General features: G+C 37.4%; 1 protein-coding gene across 1 annotated transcript in view; it reads right to left on the bottom strand.

Moving 5' to 3' along the window:
* Positions 1 to 11,266: 11,266 nt before the first annotated feature.
* The window catches only part of si:dkeyp-44a8.4 (collagen alpha-1(XXIII) chain), a 443,131-nt gene continuing 436,909 nt past the window's right edge, over positions 11,267 to 17,488 (bottom strand). Inside the window, 4 exon segments of the mRNA XM_034181202.1 lie at positions 11,267 to 14,363; positions 14,954 to 14,962; positions 15,138 to 15,176; positions 16,909 to 17,007. Coding sequence (XP_034037093.1) covers positions 14,313 to 14,363; positions 14,954 to 14,962; positions 15,138 to 15,176; positions 16,909 to 17,007 — 198 coding nt within the window. The 3' untranslated portion in view covers positions 11,267 to 14,312.

The following is a 17,488-nucleotide window of genomic DNA, read 5'->3' as shown; positions in this document are numbered from 1 at the left end:
CAGCTGTTAAAATTTTCACTGAAAACCAGCTTAATTTTTCGAACCGTGTCCACTTCGATGTGTCTCACAGGTTTAGAAAAAATTCTGATCAAACAACGCGCCAGTCTCTCAGCAACTTCTCAGACAAAGGAATTCCGACGAGGGGCTGGACGACTCCTCCCACAAGGAGTGCTCACAGGCGAATGACGTCACCGACAGGCGTGGAAAAACTCACGCATGCGCACGAGGGTTCAAGCATGTCTGACGTAAAAACATATGAATGAAATCCATATAGTTTTTGAAAAAAATAAAAAGGACCGTAACTTTATTGACAGCCCTCGTATACCTGTATACGTACATACATACACACACATTATATACATATATACACTTATACACACACATATACACACTCACATATATACCTATATACATACCCACTAACACATAAATAAATATACAATACATATACTCAACAAAAATATAAACGCAACACTTTTGGTTTTGCTCCCATTTTGTATGAGATGAACTCAAAGATCTAAAACTTTTTCCACATACACAATATCACCATTTCCCTCAAATATTGTTCACAAACCTGTCAAAATCTGTGATAGTGAGCACTTCTCCTTTGCTGAGATAATCCATCCCACCTCACAGGTGTGCCATACCAAGATGCTGATTAGACACCATGATTAGTGCACAGGTGTGCCTTAGACTGTCCACAATAAAAGGCCACTCTGAAAGGTGCAGTTTTGTTTTATTGGGGGGTGATACCAGTCAGTATCTGGTGTGACCACCATTTGCCTCATGCAGTGCAACACATCTCCTTCGCATCATCCATGAAGAGAACACCTCTCCAACGTGCCAAACGCCAGCGAATGTGAGCATTTGCCCACTCAAGTCGGTTACGAGGATGAACTGGAGTCAGGTAGAGACCCCGATGAGGACGACGAGCATGCAGATGAGCTTCCCTGAGACGGTTTCTGACAGTTTGTGCAGAAATTCTTTGGTTATGCAAACCGATTGTTTCAGCAGCTGTCCGAGTGGCTGGTCTCAGACGATCTTGGAGGTGAACATGCTGGATGTGGAGGTCCTGGGCTGGTGTGGTTACACGTGGTCTGCGGTTGTGAGGCTGGTTGGATGTACTGCCAAATTCTCTGAAACACCTTTGGAGACAGCTTATGGTAGAGAAATGAACATTCAATACACGAGCAACAGCTCTGGTTGACATTCCTGCTGTCAGCATGCCAATTGCACGCTCCCTCAAATCTTGCGACATCTGTGGCATTGTGCTCTGTGATAAGACTGCACCTTTCAGAGTGGCCTTTTATTGTGGGCAGTCTAAGGCACACCTGTGCACTAATCATGGTGTCTAATCAGCATCTTGATATGGCACACCTGTGAGGTGGGATGGATTATCTCAGCAAAGGAGAAGTGCTCACTATCACAGATTTAGACTGGTTTGTCAACAATATTTGAGGGAAATGGTGATATTGTGTATGTGGAAAAAGTTTTAGATCTTTGAGTTCATCTCATACAAAATGGGAGCAAAACCAAAAGTGTTGCGTTTATATTTTTGTTGAGTGTATATATATATATACACATACATACCCCTACACATATACACATATATATACACGCACACATATACATATACACGCACACATATACATACATACACACACACACACATGTATACATATATACACACACATACTACATATACATATATACACACACATATACACGTACATATACATACATATTGACTGATTGATCATTTATTTTGAGTTTTACAAAATAAGCATTTCTTTGACATCTACATTTACCCACATTGGGTTGAAAAGAACAGGAGATACATACATACCCGCGCACTTAACCCGAAAAGGAGTGGGATGAAGACGAATTTATTTAATCCCACCCCCAAATACCCATACGTTATTACGACTACCGAGTGTGACCAATATTCCTTTTTTATTACTATGTAATTGATATCATATATTAGTGATGAGTATCTATAATAATAATAATAATAATAATAATAATAAAAACAATTCCCACCATAATAGACAGTAATAATGACAATAATTATTGTCAATCAAAAATTTTTTTTTTTATTTCTATTATTATTATTACTACCATTTTTTTAAAATTGCTATTGGTATTGCTGGTGTCATTCCTTAAGCCATTTTCATATGTCAATAAATTCCCCACATTTACTCAGAAAATGTGTTGTGAAAGTGTTGGAACACGGACCCACAACAGGGGGCGCAATGAACGGACAATGGAGAAAGTAAATAAGTTTTACTGTCGTGAAAGTGCACAACCAATACAACAATTGACAATTTGGGTTTACACCGAATTCCACTGGTGTCGTGTGGGCAGGCTCGAAGGTAGGAGACGTCCGTCCAAGTCGAGCCGGAACCACCCAGATTTCCCCTGCCACCGAACCCTGGAAATACTGGAACCGCCAAGTCCCGAATTCCCAGGTGGCCACTGCCTCCGCTCGTCGGATCCGGTACTGCTGGCAAGAGAACAAACACAGGTGTGGATGCGGCTGCACCCAGTACACAGAGAGGGAAGAAGCTGACTCCACCTCACGTCAATACTGCAGAAAGGTGAGTACTTATCTTTTAGTAGTCAGCTGTTCTGCAAAACTCAGAGAGACAATATAATGTAGCAGAGAATCGTTACCTCTAACGTAAGGCGATATCTCGGCACTGAGGTGGAGACGCCGTCCTCCTGATATACCTCTGTGCTGAGTGGAACAGCTGTGTCTGGTGATGGGTGACAGCTGTCACCCAGGCTACTCCCATAAGGCGGCAGCGCCCTCTGGTGCCTGGAGCCCGCACTCCAGGCAGGGCGCCCTCTGGTGGTGGTGGGCCAGCAGTACCTCCTCTTCAGCGGCCCACACAACAAAATGACTATTTAAAAGAACTATTCTTGTGTGTGTCGATGGTAATTCTGTCTCAATGTATATATATATATATATATATATATATATATATATATATATACATCATACATGCGAACATACATACACAAAATACACACATACATACACACATGTATACACATAATACATATACATATATACAATTATGCTACATTAATTTTATTTTATTAATTTAATTACCTTAACTTTTTTATTCATTTATCATTATCATTATTATTATTTTTTTTATTTTTTTTCCCCCCTTCCCCTCCTTCCCCATTTGTCATGTGTGTGGTGCATTAAAAGATGCAAAGTATTTTGTAAACCTGCTGCCAGAGAGGTCCACCCTTTGCTGAATGTCCTAGGCTCTGCATTAAAAGACAAGGTTTTGGAGTCTGCTGGCAGAAGGGGGAGACCTTTGAGCAACAGACCCCCACTTGCCGACCCTGATCTGGTGATAATGATGTAAGTGATGTAAGAGGGGGAAACAAGGAGGAAAGAAAAGGAAAAGTCTTTTTATGTATCAATAAACTTACATATGTACATATTTATATAAATGTAAACATAAATATACATATATGTATATATACATACATACACACCCACATATACATACATATATATATATACGCATACATATATACATACATACATATACATGATTCCCCCTCTCTCTAAGTTATTACCATCATTACCATACTTCTATTTGACTAGCATTTCAACTACAGGATCATGATGTATAAAAATAATACTTTTGACCATGGTTACGACACCGGCAATAACAGGTATTATGCAAATATGTTAACATCTATTATATTAACAAACATATAGTAAGATTTTATTATCATTATTATTATTTTTTTATAATATAGTTTACAATTATGGCTATGATATATATAATTAAATTGATGTACAGGATAATTCCAGGTATTTTATGAAAGTTTGTGTGTCCTAGCGAGACCCCTTCTATTGCTAACAAGGCAAAAAAGCAAAGGTAAATTAACTAGAAATAAATTAAAAAGACGTGACGATCACGCACCTCTCTCCTCATTCATGTATTTCAACAGAACCATTTCTTTGTATCTTTTTTTGAATTGATGGATGTTAGGACATCGCTTGAGCTGAGGTGCCAAACTATTCCACAGCTTAATGCCACACACGGACACACAGAATACAGATGCCAAGATTCACCATGGCAACAGAAAATGATAAATCCTACTATTTTGACTTCATGGATTTAAAAATAATAATGTGTCTGCAGAATATGAGCGTATATTTATACATTAGAAGCAAAATAAGAGAACAGGAGCATAGGAGCGGGCATGGAAGCAAAATGCTAAAAGAAGCAATGCACCAGTATTAAATAAAAAATAAAAAGTTTTGTCTTAAGTGTTCCAGTTAGTCAACACTAGACTTGTTTTAAACTTAAAATACCTTATACACACATGGACAAAATTGTTGGTACCCTTATATATTCTATACACATTTTAATATATTGTTAGAAATAATTACAAACAAAGCAATTTTGTTTAATCAAATATATATATAAAAAAAATAATTTAAATAAAAAATAAAAATATATATATTTTTTAAAGTTATTTGGCAGCAAGAACAAAACAAAAGGTATTCATAAAGTGAAACAAAAAATACTGGCATAAAAGTTATGCTGGACACAATTATTGGCACCCTTTGATGAATTTACAGAATTTACAGACTTTTCCTGGTAGTTCTCACTGCCTTGACTTTAAAGTTACCACATCCCCTCAAGTTATAGCTTCCTTCTCTCTGGGTGAAGAGACTCAGAATATTACTGGGTAATGAGTTTTTACTGGCTTTATATAATAATTGTGCAGTGTGAAAATTAACCAGATCTGGCATTTTCAACAATTTGGATTGCAAAAATAGACTGTTTGTGTGATCAAGATATCCTACCTTATAGATGATTCTTATTGCCCACTTTTGGATTATACAGAGGGGATGTAGCAAACCTTTGTAATTGTTACCCCAGATTTCTATACAATATGTTAAGTAAGGAGAGATTAAAGAACAATACAATAAATATAATGCATTATGATCCAGAAAATATTTTGCTTTGTACATAATAGAATCATTCTTGGAAACTTTTTTATGTATGTGGCTGATATGAGACTTCCAGCTTAATTTACTATCGATGGTTATCCCTAAAAAATTGACTTCTGACACTTTATCTATTTCGACACCGTCTATATTTATTGATAAATTAGAATTAACATTATGATTTCCAAAAAACATGACTTTAGTCTTATTTATATTTAGGGATAATTTATTAATATTCAACCAAGATTTCATCTTAATTAATTCACTATTTACCACATTAATAAGTTTGCTATAGTTATCACTGGAATAGAATATATTGGTATCATCTGCAAATAATAATAATTTTAATAATTGTGACACATTAAATATGTCATTTATATAAAGATTAAAAAAATGTGGACCCAGTATGGATCCCTGTGGGACCCCACAAGGGATGCCCAAACACCCAGATTTAAATGCACCCATCTGCACAAACTGATGTCTCTCCGTTAAATAGTTTTCAATCCAGTTCCAAGCCACTTCCCTGATACCATATCTTTCCAATTTATTGAGTAGAATTGAGTGATTGTGTCAAACGCTTTCTTTAAATCAGTGAATATTCCAACTATATAGTTTTTACTATCTGTGTTTGTAATCTCTTCTATTGCTTCAATTATTGCAAGTGAAGTTGACCTACCAGACCTAAACCCATATTGACATTCGTTAATTATGTTATATTTTTCTATAAAGGATCCTAACCTGTTGTTAAAAAGCTTTTCTAAAATTTTGGAAAATTGTGGAAGTAGAGAAACCGGTCTGTAGTTTGTGAAGATATGTTTATTTCCATTTTTGTATAGTGGAATAACTTTGGCCATCTTCATTTTGTTCGGGAATGTCCCAGTTTGAAATGACAAGTTACATATATGAGTCAGGGGTTTTGATATGCTTTTGATTATTGTTTTTACTAGCTTCATATCTATGTCATAACAGTCAGTTGATTTTTTATTTTTACATTCATTAACAATATCTATTATTTTGGCTTCACTAACACTGGAGAGAAACATTGTGTTTGGATTGATTTTTATGAGTGATTCCTGCTCCTTGTTACAACCATCGGGAATTTTTGCTGCCAAGTCGGGTCCAATATTAACAAAGAAGTTATTAAAACCATTAACTATGTTATACATATTATAGATGTCCTTGTTCTTATCAATAAAATAATTTGGATAAGAATTACCTCTTACCTTATTTTTGATTATAGTGTTAAGAATTTCCCAGATTCTCTTGGTGTCATTTTTATTATTATTTAATAGATTGGTATAATATAATTTCTTGCTGGCTCTGATTATATGAGTGAGGCTGTTGGATGTGAGGCTGCTGGATGTGAGGCTGCTGGATGTCGCACACACACACACACACACACACACACACACACACACACACACACACACACACACACACACACACACACACACACACACACACACACACACACACACACACACACACACACAAGATGCACTGTTAAGTTTACTCTGAACTCTGAAAACAAAATTAGATAAATTACAAAGAAAAGCAATAAATAATACATTGGAAATAATACAATAGCAGTAATAATGTATTATTAATGTTCTAATTATATCCATGACACAATTTTGTTTTTGTAATATAATAAACTACAAAAATCATCCAAAACCTTACCGTCAATTCATTTTTCAAATGGCGTACAAATCACAAAGGTATTGACTGTGTAATTTCATATTTAATATTTTGTTCATGTGTGTCACAAGTGAATCAGGAATTAAGTATCAGATACGTTATAAAATATTTTACACATATTAAGGCACCAACATAAAGTTTTCTCCACATTTTGGCATCAGTTATAAAATTAGTTATGTAAATTTCTTGAATAAAGTGTAATTATTTTAAAGAATATAAAATGCTTCCTTCCAATTACCACCACAAGATGGCGGACAAAATTACCACGAAAACGTGACCTGCGTCTGGTGGAGAGTCCAACATACAAGTCTGTGCTTCTCACAGGAAGTCCAAAATTGTGTCCCCTAAAATGTGTTCCTTGGATAACAGCAAAACAATCAATACAATTTTGGATTCAATGTTTATTAAAGAAACAGATAAAAAAAGAAATAATTGACATAGTTCATAAATTAAAAGGTAAAAAGTCAACTGACATCTATTATTCTGACATGTTTTTGATAAAGATTGTTGACTGTATCATTAAACGATTAACTTATATTTGTAATTTGTCATTAACGACTGGGAAATTTCCTTCAAAAATGAAAATAGCTAAAGTGATTCCACTGTTCAAATCTGGTGATAAACATGTCTTTTCAAACTACAGGCCAATCTCACTGTTACCACAATTTTCAAAAATTTTGGAAAAGGTATTTGCAAAGAGGCTAAATGATTTTATAGCTAAACATCATATACTCAGTGAACAGCAGTATGGATTCAGAAAGAATCAAACTACCTCCTTGGCTTTAATTGACTTTGTTGAATGAATAACAAATGCAATTGAGAATAATCAGTACAAAGTAGGAGTTTTCTTTGATTTACAGAAAGCTTTTGATACCATAGACCATACCTTACTATTGGATATACTATACTTACTACTGGCCACCACCCCTGCACCCCGCTGAAATTGAAATTGTAACAAACAAAATTTCTTGGCGTTATTACTGATGATAAATTAAGATGGAAAACACATAAATTCTGTTAAATCCAAAATGTCAAAAGCCATTGCAATCCTGTATAAAGCCAAAGATTTCCTCCCTCAATATTCACTAATCGCTTTATATTATTAATAGCTCTATATATGGCATATTTTATTGAGGTTTGGGGAAACACTTATAAAACAAACACTAATTCAGTATTTTTATTGCAAAAGAAAGCCATAAGAATTATCAGTATTAAACCTTACTGTGAGCCGACAAACCCACTCTTTATTTGTTTGAATATTCTGAAATTCTGAAAGGACTTAGTTTACAACCCCAATTCCAGTGAAGTTGGGATGATGTGTGAAATGTAAATAAGACAAAATACAATGATTTGCAAATCCTCTTCAACCTATAGTCAGTTGAATTCACCACAAAGACAAGATATTTAATGTTCAAACTGATAAACTTTATTGTTTTTGTGCAAATATTTGCTCATTTTGAAATGGATGCCTTCAACATGTTTCAAAAAAGTTGGGACAGGGCAACAAAAGACTGGAAAAGTTGCTGAATGCTCAAAGCACACCTAATTGGAAACAGGTGAGTGTCATAATTGGGTATAAAAGGAGCATCCCCAAAAGGCTCAGCCATTCAGAAGCAAAGATGGGGAGAGGATCACTACTTTGTGAACAACTGTGAAAAAATAGTCCAGCAGTTTAAGAACAATGTTTCTCAATGTTCAATTGCAAGGAATTTAGGGATTCCATCAACTACAGTCCATAATATAATCAGAAGATTCAGAGAATCTGGATAACTTTCTACATGTAAGTGGCAAGGCTGGAAGCCAACATTGAATGTCCGTGACCTTCGATCCCCCAGGCAGCACTACATTAAAAAACTGACATCATTGTGTAAAGGATCTTACCGTATGGGCTCAAGAACACTTCAGAAAACCATTGTCAGTTAACATAGTTCATCGCTACATCTACAAGTGCAAGTTAAAACTCTACCATGCAAAGCAAAAGCCATACATCAACAACATCCAGAAATGCGCTGCCTTCTCTGGGGCTGAGCTCATTTGAAATGGACAGACGCAAAGTGGAAAAGTGTGCTGTGGTCTGAGTCTACATATCAAATTGTTTTTGTAAATCATGGACGTCGTGTCCTCCGGACAAAAGAGGAAAAAGACCATCCAGATTGTTACTAGCGTTAAGTTCAAAAGCCAACATCTGTGATGGTATGCGGGTGTGTTAGTGCCCATAGCATGGACAACTTACGCATCTGTGATGGCACCATCAGTGCTGAAAGGTACATCCAGGTTTGGGAGCAACACATGCTTCCATCCAAGCAACGTCTTTTTCAGGGACGTCCCTGCTTATTTCAGCAAGACAATGCCAAGCTACATTCTGCACGTTACAACAGCGTGGCTTCGTAGTAAAAGAGTGCGGGTACTAGACAAGCCTGCCTGCAGTCCGGATCTTTAGCCCATTGAAAATGTGTGGCGCATTATGAAACGCAAAATATGACAGAGATCCCAGACTGTTGAACAACTGAAGTCTTACATCAAGCAAGAATGTGAAAGAATTCAACTATTAGTGTCCTCAGTTCCCAAACCCTTATTGAGTGTTGTCAGAAGAAGAGAGTCCATGCCGAGGGGAGCGAATGGGCGGAGTCATAACTACACAACGGAGAGTGCAGCTGCTACATATATTAGCTTTTGCTTCTGCTTACACCCTTTCAGCAACATGTGCTACTGTAAAATCTTTTCTTTTTTGATATGGAATTTTGTGTGCTGAATAAATCATTCATTCATTCATTCAGCAGACTCTACGAATGTATCATGCTTACGAGCGCCACTAGCTTAGCTTATGGCAAGCTAAAAGTGGACGCTCTCGTTTTGGCCGTGCAACTATCCAGTTTTTGTATATTCTGTGTTAGTATGTGCCCGCGGCCGACGTGCTTGATGAATTTGTTAGATAATAGCTGTGTTAATTCTTTGTTTTATGTTAGCTATTAAGTATTTGTATTATTTGTTTGGAAGTTCTGAGAAATATGTTAAGTTTTACTCTATCATCTGTCCAAGTTTCAGATACAGGGAGAGCTCCCCATGTTGGTGAGAGACAGTAACATTAGAAATGTGAGACTAAACCACACCTATGTTAACACCCACAAGGTATAAAAAGTGTTGTATGACTCATTTTAGGGACTTTCACAAGATGGACACTGTCTGTGAGGGTCCCAGGCCTGGTTTCTAACGTGACCTTGAATAAACTCAAAATGAGAAATACAATGATTTGGTTTTTGGCAAGGGGCAGAATTTTACATAAAAACAACCAGGTAGAAATAATTTCCTGCGTAAAAAGTAGTTCCCAAACAATGCTGTATTTGCGATGACAGCGCGTTTTCATGGTAACAAAAACATAAGTATATTTGGCACAGGAACTTGTGTATCTCATGTATTTTTACGCCTTAATGATTGTAAGTCAATATTCTTGCACTCATACAGCAGCATCTTCTCATGTCGGCAAATTCAGCTCTGGCTAGATCAGGCGAAAGTAGTCTGTCCCACAATCCCAAAATAGCAGAGATGTCAAGCGAACACTAGTGAGAGCTTCTGGTCCAAATTGCACATGACAACAGTTGACCATAAAGCTGATGTCCAACAGAATCCAGCACCCGAAAGATCCGCTGGCGATGTGGTCCAACACGTTTTAGAAATTAAATTATCTTGCATGGATGCACTTTATTTGAGTTGGGGCTACATATATTTATTTGATGGAAATCCTGCTCATAATTGAATTGAGTTCATCCAATGCATAGCAGGTATTCTCCAAGATGTTCTACTCACACTAAGGCAAAAATAAAAACTAACCCTCATCTCAAGATGACATTCATTTCCTGGTAAATATGTAGTCACTAACAAGCAAATTTTAGAAGTTATACATTTTTTGGACCAAAATACAAATTAATTTGTGTAGCACCCCTTGGACACATATTGCATCATTTTGGGATTATCTTTCATTGCTATGCTGATGATACTCACTTATACATGCCGATAACTGCTGGTAATCTCATCCAAAGAAAATCCTTAGAAGATTGCCTTGCATCAGTGAAAAAACTAATGTCTAGCAATTTCCTACTTTCTTAACTCTGACAAGACTGAAATGATGGTTCTTAGTCCAGTGAGACATTGGCATCAATTTGACCAGCTAACGCTTAACCTAGGCTCGTGCGTCATACATCATACTGATTGTCTGATTAATAATTTACATAAAAAATTCCATTTAATTTGCTGCAATATAAAGCCAAAATTTTGCAAAACTGGTAACTTCAAACATGCCTTATCTTTTTTTTTTTTTTAGAGTCCACCTAGGAGATAAAAATTTTCAGACTTAAATGTAAATTCTTTTTATCTTTATTGATTTCACAAAATTTTATATTTATTTCCCAATGAAATGACATCAGTAGCTGTTTAAGTCTTTTTTAATTTTAGTGGTTTCTGTTTTCAACTCTGGAGTGTGAGAAAGATATGCTGTTCTTTTTAAATCCAGCAAAAATAATGGGGAAAAAAAGCTGAGCGTTAAACAAAATGGAGTTTTATATTGTAAGAAAAAGAACAAACAGGCATAAAACTGTAGTTTATTTCAATCTACGGTATATTTAACCAGATGTCACGTTATACATATTTAAACCATTACAAAAATAGCTTAATTCTTCAATCAAATGCACAAACAGCTAATACTGGCAAAAATGTTTTGGCAAACCACCAAGTTGTTTTCAGACATCGAGTCACTTCTGACACCTTTTAAACTGTAATTAACAGAATCTGTAAAATAAATCAACACATAACAGATAACCATTAATTTCCAGTATCATCATGCTCAGTAAGAGTTGTGTGTTTAAAACATTCAGGTTTGATCATTTCTCAACAAAGCTTCTAAATGACACTAACACAAAGTCTGAAATCAAGTTTCGTGCAACAGTTCTAAAATACCTTTATCTTAATAAATGTTCACTGTCTTTCTATGACACGGTCCAAATCAACTTGTGTGATGGCAGAAAGTGACACTAGACATTTGTACATTTTCGTGGAACTTGAAATGTCCACACCAAAAGATTAGAATTTTGAATGTGGAGCAGTTAGGAGCTTTACAGGCCTCCTTCATGTGTTGCATCCAGAGATACATTTGAGGTTGTATTTCCACACAAGCAACAACATTTTAAAACAAAAGACAATATTGACCACATTCTATACAATTCATTTGTATGTCATTTTAGACGTTAGCAGTTGGTTAAGCAGCCGGCACAATAAAGGCGGCGACGGGTAATCAACTGAAATAAACATAACCGTTATCAAAGATACTGGCTGTATTCTAGTTTTATTGTAGTTCAGTCACAAAATACAATATAAACCAGAACACAGACAAAGCTATAATATTATAATAATACTATGCTTTAAATTTGTATTTTTTTTAAATGAATTTGATTTGAATGTAAATATTTAACTGTCTGCAAAAATAATCAAATTATGATTGTCCGCTTTCCTTCCGCATGCAAGAGACTAGACGTATGCCTAGAAAACATTTAAAATTTTAATGTTCCCTGTTCCTTAGAAAAATGTGTATGTGTGCATATTTATGTCAGGATAAATTTGCATATTTGTATATAACTTTAATGGGGTCACATTGTGCAACTCTCCAGTAAGCTAGCATAGCTCACAGGTCAGGACAAAGAGCGTGTGTTGGTGCAGTGGACCGCTGCATCCGCTACATCACAGAACCTGCCTGGGTCTTGATTGGCAACCACCCAGGCAGACATCTGGTCCAAGTTCACCTCATAAAAGTAGACCTTTCTGCCACAGCAAGGTGAAATGTGAACCCCCAGCTGTTTCCAGCTGAGGCACCTGGGTGCTGGATCAAGGCAACAGAAACACTCCACATGGCCAAAATGTCACACCTGATGTTTCCTCACAGTGCATGTAATCATCCTCATCAGAGTCTTCCTTAGTGACTATTCATTTGGCACAAAGTCATTTCTGTGGTACCCAAGGATCCTTCTGAAGAAACAAAGTGCCCAAGATATTCAGTCGGCGTTTTAGGTCACTGGTTAGCGTCCACATGTAACAACTATTCAGTAAGACAAGATGCACCAGGACCACAAATAGTTGGGTTGGATTCTTCTGCAAAGATATATGCATCACCAAACATCTCTATCCGGTGACCTCATGACTCCATAAGGTCATCCCAGATGTTTCTCGACCTCACAGGCCAAGCTCCCAGAGATATCATGTCACTGTTGACATGAGCAAACAGATCAGCAGATGTTTATAAAACAGACATTGAAGTCTGTATCAAAAAACAGACACTGAGGTGATGTATTCTCCCAAGATGGGGAATCAGGGTTTTCAAGAAATAAATGCATTTATGTAGTTGCTGCTTTAAATTAAAGATTTGCCGCTTGCCTTTCCTTTTATAGGGAAAGTGATCATGAAAAATGTCAGAAGAAAAAAAAAATAATAATTTTCAGGCCAAAATTCTGCTTTAAGAACATAAAAAAGGTTATTTCCACAGCTTATTGCAGTCTACCCTTTATGCTTATTGAATTACAAAATGTAGTTATCATTCAATTTTGCACAACGTGACCCCTTTAATCAGGTAAACTTTGAATGCTTTTAAGCACAAACAAAATTATACCATCTCCAAAAAAGAAAGGAAAAAAAAATCACAAATGGCAGTCATGAATCAGTGGCGGGGGTGCCTAATGCTGAATAAAAGTAAACCATTAAAGTTCCAATGTTTTTATGTACATTTGCTTCCAACATAATTTGGGTAGTCAGTCCTTCAGGTCAGTTTACGAATATATAGATGAAAATTCATGTCAGCAGCAACAAGTCACACTATTGTCCAGACAAACTGGCAACAAACGTGATTATGTTTTCATTGGATTAATATATTAAATCACAATATTGATAATTACAATGAAAAGAAAAAAGTTTTAACTGCCAACCACAACACGTAACGATGATATTAAAACAGAACCAACCTCAAGTTGGATCTGATCAACCTCTTGGTTGAAATACTGTCTTACAAATACTGCAAAGGTTTTCTACAAATCCTGCACTGAACCTGACTCTGACTCTGCATATATATTACACAACCATGATAATGCACAGGAATGCAAAATGTTAACAGGCAAAAATATATAGAAGATATGAAAGAATAAAAACAACACACAAGTCACCACTTCTGCAAGTGTAAGGCATTTAAAAAAATAGACTTACTGTCCTTACTGTGCAGTTTGTTCAAATGGAAAGATTGCTCTTATAAGAAAGAAAGAAAAAACTCAACTGTCTGAGGATTCATTGCAATATGAAAACCTGTAGAAAAGAGCTATACAAGAGATCACCGTGCACACTCAATGCATCTGTGCAGGAATCCTTCCCTATGTGCCAGTGACATCAGTCCACAACTGATCATCAATCTGTAGCCAAGCATGAGCCACAGGTGTGTTTTCTTCTCAGGTCAATCAAGAAATGCAGTGTAACTCTGTCGCCCCCTCCTGGAGTGTCCTTTAACGGAGGATTTGAGTGTTCAGTGCACAGCTCCGCTCCATCAAGGCTCGTCTGCCCCTCTTCTCTGTGTCCTTTGTCCGCCGAGCACCATGCTCCTTCAGGGCTGAGAGAGACGCTTACGTTTGAACTTCTGCCTTGCCAGCTCCTCCTTTCAGAAAACACAGAGCGAGGAAAAGACAGTACTGACCCACACTCCTCCGCCTGCCACCATCGCTGTCCGTTCAACCACTATCAGTCCACGAGATGGGGGTGAGCGCACGCACCGCCACAGTCATGCAGCATTTCTGATCACAATCAGGCAGTAAGTCTGTTAGTAAGGTGCAGTGAGAAACACTTTTCCGCTCCAACACTGTCAGCCGGACCGTCCTCCGAAGTCTCACTGCAGCTTCAGATCCCAACAACGCTGCATCGCAACAAATTATACGTTGTTGTAATACTGTAGACTCAAAAATAAAAGTTTGTTAAAAAAATTAATATATTATAAAACCTGTTTTTATTTATTTATAAAAAAAGAAGCAGGACTGGGGCTGGTTTTGTACTGAGTTGCAAAATATACCATATCATTATGTACAGATTCCATGCTGCTGGTTAGTCATCACTGGAAAAGAAGAAACAATTATTAGCAGCGGTTTAAGTCAAACTTCAAACATAAACCCTTTAACATTAAAAGCAGCAAATAATTGCTCAGCCCACACTCGTGCTTCACAACCACAAGCTCACACGTCATTGTATACTTACAAAATGTGTCTGTGTCAAATCAGAGTCAAGCAATTAATTAAACGCCGGCGAAAATTCCATGATTAATAACAGCATATGCTTCAACGGCGCACATTACTGTTGCTTTTATAATTAGCTTTATAATATAAGCAGCTATAGCTTATATTATACCTAGCTTTATTTTAAAACCACCCCATGAGCTCACCTTGTGCCAGCAGCCTGGTATGGGCAGCCCGTCTTGTCCCTGCAAAGCGAAAACAGCAGTGAAAAGTTAAAAAAAAGGCACAAAACTTTGAATTCTGACGCTTCAACACTAAATTTAAAAGTCAGCGACAACTGCAGCAATACGCAGTATAATTAGGTGTGGGCACAGTTCAGCTAATCAGTTAACAGCTAATCAGTGATGCTAATTTTTTGGCAAGCGGGTTAGCTTTTCAGCTAACTGTGAACTTAGCAACACTTTTGGTTTTGCTCCCATTTTGTATGAGATTAACTCAACGATCTAAAACTTTTTCCACATACACAATATCACCATTTCCCTCAAATACTGTGCACAAACCAGTCAAAATCTGTGATAGTGAGCACTTCTCCTTTGCTGAGATAATCCATCCCACCTCACAGGTGTGCCATATCAAGATGCTGATTAGACACCATGATTAGTGCACAGGTGTGCCTTAGACTGCCCACAATAAAAGGCCACTCTGAAAGGTGCAGTTTTGTTTTATTGGGGGGGGGATACCAGTCAGTATCTGGTGTGACCACCATTTGCCTCATGCAGTGCAACACATCTCCTTCGCATCATCCGTGAAGAGAACACCTCTCCAAAGTGCCAAACAGCAGCGAATGTGAGCATTTGCCCACTCAAATCGGTTACGACGACGAACTGGAGTCAGGTCGAGACCCCGATGAGGACGACGAGCATGCAGATGAGCTTCCCTGAGACAGTTTCTGACAGTTTGTGCAGAAATTCTTTGGTTATGCAAACCGATTGTTCCAGCAGCTGTCCGAGTGGCTGGTCTCAGACGATCTTGGAGGTGAACATGCTGGATGTGGAGGTCCTGGGCTGGTGTGGTTACACGTGGTCTGCGGTTGTGAGGCTGGTTGGATGTACTGCCAAATTCTCTGAAATGCCTTTGGAGACGGCTTATGGTAGAGAAATGAACATTCAATACACGGGCAACAGTTCTGGTTGACATTCCTGCTGTCAGCATGCCAATTGCACGCTCCCTCAAATCTTGCGACATCTGTGGCATTGTGCTGTGTGATAAAACTGCACCTTTCAGAGTGGCCTTTTATTGTGGGCAGTCTAAGGCACACCTGTGCACTAATCATGGTGTCTAATCAGCATCTTGATATGGCACACCTGTGAGGTGGGATGGATTATCTCAGCAAAGGAGAAGTGCTCACTATCACAGATTTAGACTGGTTTGTCAACAATATTTGAGGGAAATGGTGATATTGTATATGTGGAAAAAGTTTTAGATCTTTGAGTTCATCTCATACAAAATGGGAGCAAAACCAAAAGTGTTGCGTTTATATTTTTGTTGAGTGTGACACAAAATTAGACAGCTGTTGTGAAGGCCTGTAACTATAAAATGGAAGAGGCACTTCAAAACAGTTTGGAGATTGTCAGTGTGAATTACCAGTGATGAAAAATGTAACTTTTGTTTTTTGTTTTATTTTTAAATGTCTATCGGGCTTTTTGGCTCAATATTATTTTGATTTTCCATCATTTATCAGGTGAAGCTAGATTACATATGTCGGGTTGATGTTACAATGCCCTTTATGACATCATAAAAATAATGAAATATAAATAAAACAAGCACATTTTTAGTAAAAAAAGAAAAAGAAAAAAGATGACATATGAACTGTGGTCTATGGTGGTTCCTAAAGGGTGAGGAGAAATGGGTGAAAAAAAGAGAAGAAAATAAGAAAGTGTCTAATGAGGTGAGGAGAAACAGGCAAAGATACTGTACCACAGGACAGGGGCCCTCAGGGCCAGAAGGAGGGACAGGGGGAGGTGGAAGAGTAGAAAGCACCGCCTCCACAGACAGACCTTTGGCTTCATTACATCCCTGTCAGCAAGAGTCAGTTACACGTTTACAGCATGCGAAAAGTAGGAAATGACAGAGGAGCAGGCGAGTGAGACAACAGGGAAATACTGAGCATTTGAAAGTAACAGGGCTATTCCACATGGCGCCGTTCTACTACAATCGCCCACGATCCAAAAAAGTGCAACAACTGGGTCAAATGGCTTAATTCAGCTTTTCTCCTAAAGGCCCGGTCCCACTGGGGAGAGGATTAATTGCGCATGAATAGAGTATACAAATTTCGGGCGTTCGTTGTTGTCCGCAACAAAATTGGCCAAGAATGACAAATGTCTCAGTATTAATTATGGATATATTAATAATGTATAGCGAATATATGACGAACAATCTGGGATGTATAACATGTATTGAGGAAACGGATTGGACGCATTGCGATTATCACGGAAGTATTATGGATGTATTGAGAATGCATTGCGCACGTGTTGCTGAAACAGTGGTTGTATTGCGC

This window comes from Thalassophryne amazonica, chromosome 11 (assembly GCF_902500255.1).
Source record: "Thalassophryne amazonica chromosome 11, fThaAma1.1, whole genome shotgun sequence".
Lineage (NCBI taxonomy): Eukaryota > Metazoa > Chordata > Actinopteri > Batrachoidiformes > Batrachoididae > Thalassophryne > Thalassophryne amazonica.
The sequence above is the reverse complement of the archived record's forward strand: the minus strand, read 5'-3'. Positions and strand labels throughout refer to the sequence as shown.